At 29.5% G+C, this 14,185-nt stretch overlaps 1 protein-coding gene across 1 annotated transcript in view; it reads right to left on the bottom strand.

The window, feature by feature from the left end:
* Positions 1-4,217: 4,217 nt before the first annotated feature.
* LOC107440106 (zinc finger transcription factor huckebein) overlaps positions 4,218-14,185 on the bottom strand; it is a 20,809-nt gene continuing 10,841 nt past the window's right edge. Inside the window, exon 2 of the mRNA XM_016052910.4 lies at positions 4,218-6,756. Coding sequence (XP_015908396.1) covers positions 6,539-6,756 — 218 coding nt within the window. The 3' untranslated portion in view covers positions 4,218-6,538. The remainder of the gene's footprint in view (positions 6,757-14,185) is intronic.

Below are 14,185 nucleotides of genomic sequence, written 5' to 3'. Positions count from 1 at the left end.
ATTTATTATATTTAAAACTTTTAATTATGTAAAAATCTTTTAATGGAAATAAAGTTTTAAAATTTTCAAAAATATTAGGAAATATGATCTTATCGAAAATAGGATTTTGAAAGTTCATAACGAAATATAAATTATCTAAATTTTTCTTTTTATTTGGCGAAATTTTACTAATTTTGGCTTTTACAAGATCGAAACAAAGAATTTTGAAATGTAAATTAATAAAGGAGAAGTTAATAATAAGATTGTGAAGCTTATATACATCATAATTCTTAAGGGAGAAAACAAAATCTTTAATTGGTTCAATATTATAATGTTTATTAAAATCTTTTTCCATATTAGAAGTAAAATTTATTTGTCACTATTAAGAGAGTTTCTATTACTTCTTGATCCCCGTTTACCTCGATTTGTACGCTTATCTTTAATATGAAAGTTAATCTGTGTATGTTGGAAGGTATCGTTTAGCCCATACGGCAAAATTGTTTTGTATAAAAGCAAGCAGTAATTTTCTTTTTGTAGTCTTAAATCTTCCACAATATCTAAAATATTAATTTTGACACTGTTAAATTTATGTTCTCTAAAATGATTCAATTCCAGGTTATTGATAGTTTTATTACTGTTTATATCAGAGCGGTGTTGATTAATTCGAATGTTAAGTGAGTTTCCATTAAAATATTTTAACATAATTAAAAGCTTTAAATATAACAAATCTCTTGGTGGAACTATATTTAAGTATAATGATATAAACACAAATTTAGGGAGGATTAATATACCCGATTATGAATGTCACTGTGAGGAAGAGAAATATTTTAATTTTGTTGATAAACATCATAAACGTATTATTACTGGTAATTTAAATATAATAGAAAACTTTGAACTTAGGAATTTAATGATAAAAGGCACAAATCACTTAATTACCAGTCCTAAATTTCACAAAATTCCTATAAAACATTAGAACAATCACATGTGGGTCTAATACTTACCTATCTAAATCTGGCACCATTTTCTTTTACTATTTAAATAAAATTATTAACAATATTGTTAAGGAAGGTTTTTTTTTCATTGTCACTAATAATCAACAGATTTTCGAATTTATTAAACATAATAAAATTAATTCTATTGCGACTTTTGATTTCCAGGATCTTTTTTTCTAGAAATTCTAATGTTACTAATAACATCTATTTAAATACCATTTTTAATCAAATAGATAGAATTTGAAGAATATGTAGTAATGTTTATTTATCCAAAAAGGAAATTGACAAACTCTTTAAAAATTTGATAAAAAACAATGAATACCCTACTGAAGTAATTAAATTCTATATTAATTCACTGTATATTATTGTAAATAAATTTACCAAAAAACTTTCTTAATTTATATAATTTTTACCATGTGCAATTCATGTTTCTTTTTCTTTTCTTTTATTTTTTTCATAAATAAAAGTTAATTTTTTAAAATTACTAATTGTCAGATTCTTTAAACTATCCAGTATAGTATTACCTTGCGCACATCCATTTTCATGCCCATCCTTGGTAACTAACAAATCAAACGCACTTCAGTACTGCTGTAAGAACGCGCTATAAAACAAAGCACCTCTATTTACGCTTTTTCCCCAATTTGCACTTCTGTTTTCATATTTTATAACCTGGTAATCCTGTTACGAATTCGCTACTCGCTTTATAGATTATGTTTTATGTTTTATTCTGTTTTTTCTTTATATTTTATTTTATGTTTTACGTGATATTTTTACTTATTGTGTTCTATTTTATTTCTTGTAATTTTTTTGTAAAATTTTTTGAGTGATATATTTTGATTGATATATTTTGCGTATTGATATATTTTGCTTCGGCTATATTGATACAATATTAGAGAGCACTATTTTTCGCAGATATAATCGTGTGGGCTGATAAAAAGATTATATCTTTTATTTTCCGGATTTTTTAAAAAAATTTCCTTTTTTTGGAATCTTTTTTTCTTCCGGTTTCTTGTTATTTTTATTATTTTCTTTTTTTTTTTACCCTTTTTTCGTTGTTCTGTAATTTTCCCCATATATATATATATATATATATATATATATACACTGGTTATCATAAATTAAGGAAAAATCACANATATATATATAATTTTATATGTTCTTAATTTTCGAGGAACTGTGCAAATGCTTTCGTCATACCTATCCTTAAAGCATATATTAAAACTTATACATATTTTTAGTCAGGAACACCGGTTTATTGAATTCATTCTTGACAAAAGTGTAAAAAGTGTGCATTAGTGTTATATGCATTACAGGGATAATTTCAATTTGCAAATCAGAAATTTGCTTTCATGGAGGACATTTTGATGGAACTCACCCCCATTTTTGTTACATGGAGGTGAAAACCACGAGAACGTCCCACGGTTAGCCTGATAGCAAGGGAACTCACTGATCCGTCTACCACTGAGGATATTTTACGTCAGCACTGTGTTCGGTGCAAGCCGGGTGCGGAATTCGAACCCGCTTCAGCTCATTGGGAGACGAACGCTCTATCCTCTGAGCCAACACTTCCCCTTGGAGTTAATTGCAGTCCATTATTCCTGCCACTACCAAGATGCTCATAAAGGGTAGCTAGATAGAGGGACGGGATAATTATTTATAACTACCTTGGGAATATTTTTTCAACAATTAAGTATTTAAATGTGTACTTTTTCATTTTATGAAACGATATAAAGATTAGCTCGACATATTTATGAAAATATTAAATATCATTAAGAACAGATTGATTTAAAACTGTATTTTTTATTTATTGTTGCGAAAGTATTTTGTAAGCGAAATGCTCCAATTTTTTTTCATTACTGAAAAACGTGTTTTTTTTCCTCTCTTTTTAATTTTAAGCAATCATAATTGTAATTAAATAATTGTAACAATGGAAGTGCTTCAAAAGAGAACTTTAAATTCTTTCGTAGACATTTATTTTATCCCTTTTTCAATGTCCTGCAGTAAAAATGTCTTCCAGTTCTTTGTTGATCTTTAATATTTTTTATTTTCTTAACGATGCCTGAAAAAATAACGTTAAGTATATCTTTGACGTTATTTTTTTTCTTCCTTGCAGTGTTAATTTCTTTACCTTTTTATCAACGTTAATTTTAATTCTGACTCGAAAGAAGTTGTGTAACGATGTATGTACATGTATATATGTACACTACTCTCTGTTTTTGACAATTTTTCAAATTTCCCAAGAAACAATGAAAGGATTGCGTTGTTTAGTTCAATGCGATGTCTTTATACTGAGCGAGAAAGTTTTAAGAGGCTTCAGGGACCAGAAAATCAAGAAATAAGCTTGTCACTTATGGTGATTCATTTGGTTGTAACTTGCAATAACTGCATAAAATTTCATTAATCTAACTTAAATATTTAGGAAAATATGGACATTTTAATAAAAAAATACTTTTTTTGTCTTACGTTTTACAAAATTTTATTAATTCTTAATAAAAATTATACAAAATTTTTGGAACAATTAAAAATTAATTACAAAATTATTGCTTTAAAATTAGAAGAAAAAAAACGTTAAAACCTGACCTGTGCATGATATAACTATTTAAAGTAGTTCTTTCATAGTGCGCATGCACGGAGAAAAATTGATAAATTTTTTTTCTTTTTGTTATTGTGGGGTGAATCGTATTTTGCAACTAATGAAAAAAAGGTTTGAGCGTATTTAAAATTTAAAAAGTTTCAAGCAATTTGCTAAGTAATTTTTTGTACTTCTTTATGGACTCAAAATGATAAGGGCTTTTCCACAAATTTCATTTTGTATCATAAGACAAAATTTTGTAACAAATGTTCTTACCTTACAATAATCGTCCGGACACCAAACTACGATGATATTAAGGAAAGAAAACATTATTTTATGTGAGATGATCCCTCACAATGTCGGTGTCATTTTTAATATGTCTTGTTTAATACTACAAAATGAAATTTGTGAGAAAAAAAACCCGTATTATTTTGAATACTCAAAGTCTTTCTCATGGTTCAGATCGTAAGTGGAATCCTATTAACAACAAATTAATGTAATGACAAAATCTATCCACTTGTAGAAAGTAGTCGATTCTTAAAAACACCTTTTTGACGCCTTACTAGTGATTTCACTTTAGTTTCTTATTTATTTATTTTGAAACGTAAGTTAAGGGATTACGGAAAAATAGTTTTTATTTTTTTAATGTCAATAACAGAAATAATCCACAGTAATATAATTGAAAATTTTATTTCTTATAAATAAGTAATGGGTGTATAAGTATATTGACAATATATAATGTATTTACATGGCAAAAAAAAAATATACATTTAAAAATACAGTTTTAAATGCGTATAAATAATTGTTAATATATAAGCATTTCAAAAAACGTGACAAAATTTATTTGCTTATCAAACACAGTTGTCATCAGGTTTTTAAACATCATGTATTTCGAAGGGCTCTTTTTAATCAGCTCCCATTATGAAGAAAAGATCTCATCCCAAGTCTTGATGGTTTATGTTGGTTTCAGTGCGATTCATGATAGTCCAACATCATTTTGAAGGTCGCCATCATTCAATATTTTCCATTATGCATTCATAGTTTTAGATATGTCAGCAAACTTCCATCATTCCATGATGGAAAATGCTTCTTTAATACTATGATGGATAACCATCAAGAAAAGTTTTATTCTCATGGAACCATGATTATACGTAATGGTCCATGATGATTTCAATTATACATTTCCATGACGGTTTAATAAGAATTCTTGTTGGTTCTCAGGAATATATCATCAAAACAATTTGGGTTTTTTTCCTATGTTGACCCATTATAAATCAGTCCAAATTCCTACATTGGGAAAATGGTTGCTCATGATCGTTCCAACATTTTATTTCTGAGAAACTATGATGGAAATTTCTGATGGTTTAACATAGGCAAACTATCAAAACAAGTTGCTATTCTTATGCTGGACCATCATAAATCAGACCGAATTCCTACATTGGGGTATTATGTTGGCTACCATCAAAATTATTTTAGTTCATGATGGAATTATTGATGGTTACCATCAAGATCAATGGAACACCATCAAAAGTTTTGACTTCATCATACATGCTTAGATCATAGTGCTGCGTTAAAGTGAATTAGTTTTGTATCTGATTTTTAAAAAGGCATATGAATTATATTGAACCTGATTCCTGTTTTAAAATATGATCTTCCCTCTAAAAATATATATCTGATTTGATTAAATGTAAAAGGGCATATCATTAAATCAATAAACAGTTTAAACAAAATAATGATTTAATTAAATATTTAGTGATAAAAAACCTTTAATGTGAATCTGAAACAAAATAAATCTCTATAATTTATTTAATTTTATGTTAGAATTTTTTTATGAAGCTAGAATATTGTACTTCAAGAAATTTTCCTCTGTGTTGAGGACTTTAATTTGTGTAAGTTTTCTTCAAGCGAAATAAGAATATTGATATGTTCTTAACAAACGCGAACTATTAGAGAAATATATTAGGGAAATATTCTATTTATTAAATAATATTTTCGAAAAATCATGCAAAAATTTGCAATTTTTGATAATTATAATCAATCTTTATAATTTCTTTACTCTTTATTATTGATGTTGTGTGCTAGATTTTATTCCAGAAAATAAAAAAATGCTAATAATTGTATAATAATTTTAGTCCTTATTGATTCATACTATTTTCGTCTTTAATAAAAATGCATATCATGTAGTATCAGAAATAGCCTTACCAAATCTGAAATGTCTAGTGTCCTTACAAAATACTAAATGGTAATGAATTGATGTCCTTAATTTCTATACATAATCAATAATGATGATACAATTGGTTAAAAATGAGTTTAGATCCAAAGAAACAGTACATCGAGCTTTGTTTTACTCATTCATTCTTATACATTCCAAGATAGTGATGTAAACAATATTTTTTACAGTATAAAATGCTTTGTATTTCGAATTTTTTTAAAAAATAAATAAATTAATTAAAAAAAAATTGGCTTTTAAAATCAACTGAGCATTTTATTGGAGAATATTTTCCCTGAAAAATCTACACTATATTAAACATTCGGAAAAAGACATAACAAGCACGTGTTTTGGCGTCCATCAACATATGTATAGTTTGTCTAAAGTAAGAACTATCCTAGCCATTCGTCTGGATCCGTGGCGGGGACTATGGTAACGAGGTATAACTATTTCAAGTACGGCATGAAACAAGTTTTAGCTCGTGTAGGCAAAGAGAAAATGAATCTTTTTCTTCGGTGTACTGTGTTAGCCCTAGAATGAAGAGAAGCTACCCTCCCTGAAATGCTCTATTCTTGTTTCCATAGCAGCAGACGGCCTTAAACTTTGTGGAGGGGAGAATTCTTACCGTAAACAAACTATATCTCTATTTTATTTTTCCGAATCTGTATAAAAGAATACATTTCTCTATTTTCACACACACATATGTATATATATATATATATATCAAAATAGTAATTATATTTGCAACGCTGATATGTACACACACATTCACACTATATTTTTAATTCAATAAAGGTAATAAGGAGCATAATCTAATAAATAATGCATTCTCTGATGCGTTTTCACGTGTTTCTTGAGGTGATCTTTTCTGCCAAAACGTTTGCCGCACAGAACACACGAATGGGGACGGACACCTGTGTGAATTCTCTTGTGACGTGTCAGCTCTTCATTCCTCGTGAACGTCTTCCCGCATCCTGGATGATCACAAGAAAAGGGTCGTTCACCTGAAAAAAACAATTTTTTTTTTTAATATTTATTTTTGGGTATCTATTGCTTGCTTGATTCTTAATCTGTTGTAAGTTAAATAAATAAAAACATTATCTTCATGGAGAAAGCCTTTTCTGCCGTGGAATTCAACGTAAGTGACCAAAAATTCAAGATTGACATTTTTTTTTTAATGTATTTGGCAACTTTGTAGGGTAAACTACAGATAGCGAAAAAATAAACCTTGTTTTATCAGTTTTTTTAAAATTTTAATTCAGCGTTCATAGCAATAGAAGGAGAAAAGTTGTCACGGAACTAATCGTGAAGCACTTTCAACATGCTGGGCAGTGCTTGCATCTTTTAAGTGCACGAATGAATGTTAATGGTGAAATGAATGCTAAGCTCCCAGCCAATTCATGAAATGACGTTGACCTTCTTTCTGCTTACTTTCTAAAATAGTGTGAAATGGGGAAAATAAAACTTTTTGAATAAAAACTATTGCTTTGTTAATAAGAATTAATAAAAATGATATAAAAAAATAGTAACAAATATATGCCTATCTGTTTGCATTTAAAGATGCTGAATAAATAGTGCTCTATAGTAAAACAAAAGTAAAAAAGAATCTTTATTTCCCACTTGATTTCTCAAGGCATGTCAGCATAAGACGCGTCACTTTTAGTGCTCCACTGGATTCCACGCTCTTTGCAACATCATCAAGAAAAGAGCGTTTTATTCCTTATTAATCGAAATCTACTATTCCAGTTGAGACTACGAAGCTACAACGCTTGTTTAATAATTCTATGATATGGCGAAAGATCTCACGAATCTTTCGGACGAGTTTTAATAACATTTATGTTGCTTTGAAAGCATATTCATATAATTATAAAGCGGAACTATATACAGTCGCGGATGATTACTTAAATCGCAATGGTCTTTTTCTTAACTTGCAACGGAGTATATCATGAAGTGATTGTATGTGTTTATAAGAAATCATTATTTCCGACTAGCTGCGTTCTTCGTACGGGGTAAAAAAAGAAAAATAATCAATAACACACACGGTATTAGTTAACACTATGAAACCACGCACCAAACTGAGAGGAATGAGCTGGCACAATTAATTTCCAAATTTGTTTTTATTATATGTGTTGCCAGTCTTCAGTAATTTTACGTTATTCGATTTATCAAAGCACAATCAAGTAATTTTCTTCGGTACTTATCACTTTCGGGGTGTAGAAAAAGATTTTAAATGCCTTGTTTCAAACCTTCTCTTTAATTTTGTTCTTTATTGCCGCAAGTTTTATTTCATGTCAATTACCATTCATTATATAGTCTTATAGAAACACGTTTTAACCATAAACGCGTGGTTTTAAATTAGATTAAAGATAAAACGAAGAATAGCAAGCTCTTTTTTTTTTTAATGATTAAATTAGAGTCATTCATAAAGAAGGAAAAATAATCATCCAATGATTAATTCATAATAAGCGTGAGAAGAAATCCCATATAAGCTGGTGAAGATTTTTTAACAAATTAAAATTGTCGCTAGATTGTTCAGGAGTTCAAATAAACTCTTTGTTTTCAATGGTTCGTGTAATTCTGATCTACTATTACAAGATATCCGTTTTTTTTTCTTCTTTTCATTTCGGTTTTTTAGAACTACAGTTTTATTCCATCTTTTCTTTTAAGTTTCAAATTAAATTTAAACGCACAGCATTTAATTTTTGTCAACTATTTGCCGTAAGTTCTAATTTTTATGATCTTAGTCCGCGGGGGCAAANTATTTCTTTATAAATATATAAAATAAATAATAGGTATCTTTTGAACTAATTCTAGATGATTATATACATATTTATTGATTTGCGAGTATATTTTACGTATAATATTATATGGTTTTCGAGTAGGGGGGGCGCTAAAAAGGTATTGTGCCCCGGGCGCGAGTTAAGCTCACTACGGCACTGTACCATTCATCATACAGTCTTATAGAAACACGTTTTAACTATAAACACGTGGTTTTAAATTAGTTTAAAGATAAAACGAAGAGTAGCGTTTTTTTTTTTCATGATTAAATTAGAGTCATTCATAAAGAAGGAAAAATAATCATCTAATGATTAATTCATAATAAGCGTGAGAAGAAATCCCATATAAGCTGGTGAAGATTTTTTAACAAATTAAAATTGTCGCTAGATGGTTCAGGAGTTCAAATAAACTCTTTGTTTTCAATGGTTCGTGTAATTCTGATCTACTATTACAAGATATCCGGTTTTTTTATTTTTTATTTTTTTTATTTTATCATTTCGGTGTTTTAGAACTACAGTTTTATACCATCTTTTCTTTTAAGTTTCAAATTAAATTTAAACGCACAGTATTTAATTTTTGTCAACTATTTGCCGTAAGTTCTAATTTTTATGATCTTAGTCTGCGGGGGCAAATTTCGATTTATGAAGATGGTGTTTCAGATTGGTTCAGATAATTATGCAAGTAAGCAGCTGAATTGTGATTACTTCTTATCATAATTACGCTAATTTATGTTAATTAGAAAAAAAAGGTTGGAAATTATATATGTATGTAATCTGACAAGCAAGTTAGTACTACTACTCTAAGCATGAGATCCGTTCTATGTTTCTTTTATATGTTCATCATTCTATTTTGTTTCTTTCATACTATACTGAATAAACAGTTAGTTTTACTTAACGATGCTTCATTGAGTTAATGCTTGTATCATTCAATAATTTGTACACAATTTTCTTTAACTGTATGTGTTTACAAACATTTCAAAATTACGATTACAATAGTAATTGTAACAATTATTTAGATCACCAAGCAACCAATTGCTTATCATTGTAAATATAACTTAGGATAACAATTGTATTATAAGCATTCGTAATTCAAGATTACAAATAATCTTTGTCTACAACCACAAAGTTATGAATTATTTTCTATCGTGATCTCAAGTAGTCAACATTTCCGATTGTAATTGTAATGACGATTACAATAACCCTTATCTACGACTACAGATAATCAATTGCTTTCAATTGAGATTGCTAGTAATCATAGTTCAATTTAGTTAATCATAATTCCGGCTAGCAATCAGTGTTCTAGAGTTGTTTATGTTTATATGTGTAAATAATTTATAAAGATGAGTCATCATGAACTCCGATTATAAGCAATTAACAACTATTAATTAAATACGCGACCTACAATACTACAAGTAATCGTGATTACAATCAATAGTCATTACACGCTTGTAATTGTGGGTTACTAGTAATTACAATTTGTTTTTCTGGGCCGAGATAGCTTGGTTGGTGTGCCCAAAAGGTCGTGGGTTTGATCCCCGCTGGCCGAAGACTCCACGTCTAGTAAATGGTGACTCATGCACGTTAAATCTGTTGAGTCACTAAGTCCTCCATGTTCCCATAACAAATAATACCTCTGGGGGTACTGATCCAGGAGGTTCCTTGTCTTCTTGATTGGTTCAAAATTACAAGGTTCTGGAGTTGACAGTCGTAAACCCAAAATTGGGTCGGTTGTTCAACAATTGCTATAAAAAAAATTTCCCTCAAAATTTTGTAAAACAAGTTTAAATAGAACTGAATTTCATAAAAAGCTTTCATCTTTCTAGATGTGGGCCAGTTGTTTGGGTTGGGCTCCAAGTTACACATTAGTCTCTCAGGTCCCATTACCGAACCATGAATGCAATTCGAATGAAAGAATGCAAAGTTGCAGTTTATTTTTAGAATGAAGGCCCCACCCACAAAAATGATATTTGGTTATTTGCATGCTATCTTTACATAAGAATGAACAAAATATTAAAATTATTCACTTATTATTTTTTTTTTTTATATCCGTCGTTGAACAGCTGACCCAATTTTGGGTTTTAGACTGCTAAGGTTCAAGTCCGTAGCCTTGTCATTTTGAACCCATCCAGAAGACAAGGAAACTCTTGGATCAGTTCCACCAAAGGTACAATTTGTTACAGCAATATGGAGAACTTTGTGATTCGGCAGATTTTACGTGCATCAGTCCCCATTTACTACAGTTATCTTCGGCAGGCAGGGATCGAACCCACGATCTCTTGGACATGGGCTCAATGCTCTACCAACCAGGCTACCCCGGCCCTATACGCTTATTTGCAGGCTTTTTTTTTTTTTTTCACCATTTGTGTTTCTCATTTGGGATGGCATTTAAAAGTAAGCTTAAAACTTTTTTTCCCTCATTTTCAATCGCTGATTCTGACCAAAACAAAATTAATATTTTAGAATATTATTCAATTCGGTGATCTCTATTTTATTGTATATGAAATTTTCAACCCTTTTTGATGCTATGAAGTAAACTTTTCTTTCGCTCTTCGAAGTTGCCGTCAATTATTTATGGATGTCCTTCTTGAAATAAAATCATTTCCAGCTTTCTGGGAATTCGCTCGAAGCACAATCGATTACAGATTTATTCATTAATATCAAAAGAAATAATATAAATAAATTTTAATGCGCGTTATATAGCATTAAAAGAGATCGAATTTTCGAAAATCTAAAACAGTTCATTTAGTTCCCAAGAAAGTTTTTTTTTCCCCCTTGAAAAATAAGGTAAAAAAAATATAATGCATTAAAAAAAAATTCTCATTTATAATAATAATAAAAAAGAAATGAATGAAAGATCAATCATTCAGACGAGTGCGGAAACACCTCCCTTAGTGAGAAAGAGTTTTGATTGGACGGGAGCGAAGGGGAGGTCTAAAATAATAGATCTATGGGTGGTTCACGAGAGCATATTCAAGCTATTCCAATGCTAATATATAATGGTTTTTCATCAACAATGTGTTCAGTCTCAGCCAATAGACCATTCTGCAGCTCTAGTGCGACACGCAAATAAAAGCACCAGTATATATATATATATATATATATATACTGGTGCTTTTATTTGCGTGTCGCACTAGAGCTGCAGAATGGTCTATTGGCTGAGACTGAACACATTGTTGATGAAAAACCATTATATATTAGCATTGGAATAGCTTGAATATGCTCTCGTGAACCACCCATAGATCTATTATTTTAGACCTCCCCTTCGCTCCCGTCCAATCAAAACTTTCTCACTTAAGGGAGGTGTTTCCGCATTCGTCTGAATGATTGATCTTTCATTCATTTCTTTTTTATTATTATTATAAATGAGAATTTTTTTTTTAAAGCATTATAATTTTTTTACCTTATTTTTCAAGGGGGAAAAAAAAAACTTTCTTGGGAACTAAATGAACTGTTTTAGATTTTCGAAAATTCGATCTCTTTTAATGCTATACAACGCGCATTAAAATTTATTTATATTATTTCTTTTGATATTAATGAATAAATCTGTAATCGATTGTGCTTCGAGCGAATTCCCAGAAAGCTGGAAATGATTTTATTTCAAGAAGGACATCCATAAATAATTGACGGCAACTTCGAAGAGCGAAAGAAAAGTTTACTTCATAGNTTTTTAAGGGCATTTTTTGCACTTTTTAAGGGCATTAGTTAAGATGTTTTAGGTCATCAAAATCCGGGCTCTAATTATAATATACAAATGTAAAACCTGACGTAATAAATATTCTATATTTATATAATATGTCGTCTCATTTATCCAGTCGACGAATTTATATTATATATAGTTTAATTAAACCCATTGATACACTGACGTAAACAAGTTCAAACCGGTTTCAGTCACGTAAAAACAATACAGCTCTGTAGTATCAGCTGATAATTAAGATTTTACATAGAATCTTNTCCAGAAATGCTACAAAAAAATAGGTACTATATATATATATATATATATATGCTTTTCTCCTTCGAATTTTACAAAAAGAAATTCATATAACGCACGAAATATTAAATAAATTTTATGGATTATTGATATAAATATCTTCATTACTGTTGGTGATAAAAATATCCTAACTCTCAGAACCTCGTTCATCCTTCCACGGAACAACTCAACCCAAAACCTTTTTTTTTGAATGGCTGGTGTAGAAAAATATTCTTCAAAATATGAAGCAAACAGCAGAATATTAGTCATTCATGGAGTTTGCCTTTTCAGGTCAATTGAATTGATAAAAGACCACATTTCCCTCTTTCACGCCTTTAACAGAATGGCTCTGCGGGAATCTTCTAACTGACCCACCCCCCAAGGAAGGTCAGTTATGGTCTATTAAACATCGTCTGTCAACATCTTCATAGCTCGTAAAAATACTTTAAAAGAGAACTTCTTCTTTTGGGAGTTTTTATTTCTAATTGTCACCAAAATTAGAGTATAAAACAGATTTTACTTTTTTTAATAATGTAAAAGTGTAATTACATATTATACACATATTTATTTTTTTTGAAATCATGCATTAGTTAAAGCGGTGGTGTTTACCTTTTGTCAATTTATTTTAAAATAACGGTTGAGATCTTTTATATTGTAAAAAAAGTACATTGTATAGCTGCCAACACTTTTTGTATTGAGGTAAAAATACATTTTTAAGTAAAGATTGCAAAATAAATAAATAAATAAGTAAAAAAAAGAAGTGAAATTGACAAATTTTTTTTTCTTTAAAGAATTACTGCGGATATATTACTAAAAACTTTCTATTTTTTTTAACGAATTGTTTTTGCCATGAAGCCATTAAATTGATTCAAATGCCTACAAAAATGTGTAGTCAGTGAACAAATGAAAAATAAATAAATGACGTTAAAAAAAGTAAAATTATTTGCCTCTGAAAACCAAAAGCCCTTCTGCTTGAACTTGAGTTTCTTGATTTGGAAACTCAGCATTTCGAGTCAAGTTTTAATGGTAGTTTTCATGGTTCCATTCCAGAGATTGACATTTTCCGATTAATTTTTTTAATTTATTAATATCACGTTTACTTTTATTAGCCTTACTTTGTTCAGAAGTTTTATTGAATTATACTTTCGATGAAAATCATTTAATCTGTAAATGAATTTTAGATATTATTAATATTCTGTAAGTCGAATTTATTTACTATTCTCTATCTGAGAATCTTATTATTATCTAATTATATATAAAAATTTGATGATGGTTTCGCAGTTCTCTCCATTGTTGTCGGTGCATTTTTATTGACCGGAAAATCAAGTGGTAGGATCTAGTTTTCCCTCATTCATTTCCATATTGTTTTGGTTATCAACAGCATAAAGTTAATGAACATTATAAAGGTATTGTTTTTCCATAAATATTTTTGTATCCCTAATTTAAAGGTACAAGGAGGCTCCGCCCCCTTCTCGCTAACGCTCGCCAACCCCCGAGAATTGCTACGCAATCCTATGTGGTTCACGCCGTGAACCATGGCTCGCTGCCCTCGCTCGCCGATGAACACAATGTTCTAGCACAAAGACATAGTATATTATCATCAAAGACATAGTATTTTATCATCAAAGACATAGTATTGTACTTATGTAGAAGAATTCTATCAATGTTCTTATTGGCTTTTAAAAAAGT

This window comes from Parasteatoda tepidariorum, chromosome 4 (genome assembly GCF_043381705.1).
Source record: "Parasteatoda tepidariorum isolate YZ-2023 chromosome 4, CAS_Ptep_4.0, whole genome shotgun sequence".
Lineage (NCBI taxonomy): Eukaryota > Metazoa > Arthropoda > Arachnida > Araneae > Theridiidae > Parasteatoda > Parasteatoda tepidariorum.
The sequence above is the reverse complement of the archived record's forward strand: the minus strand, read 5'-3'. Positions and strand labels throughout refer to the sequence as shown.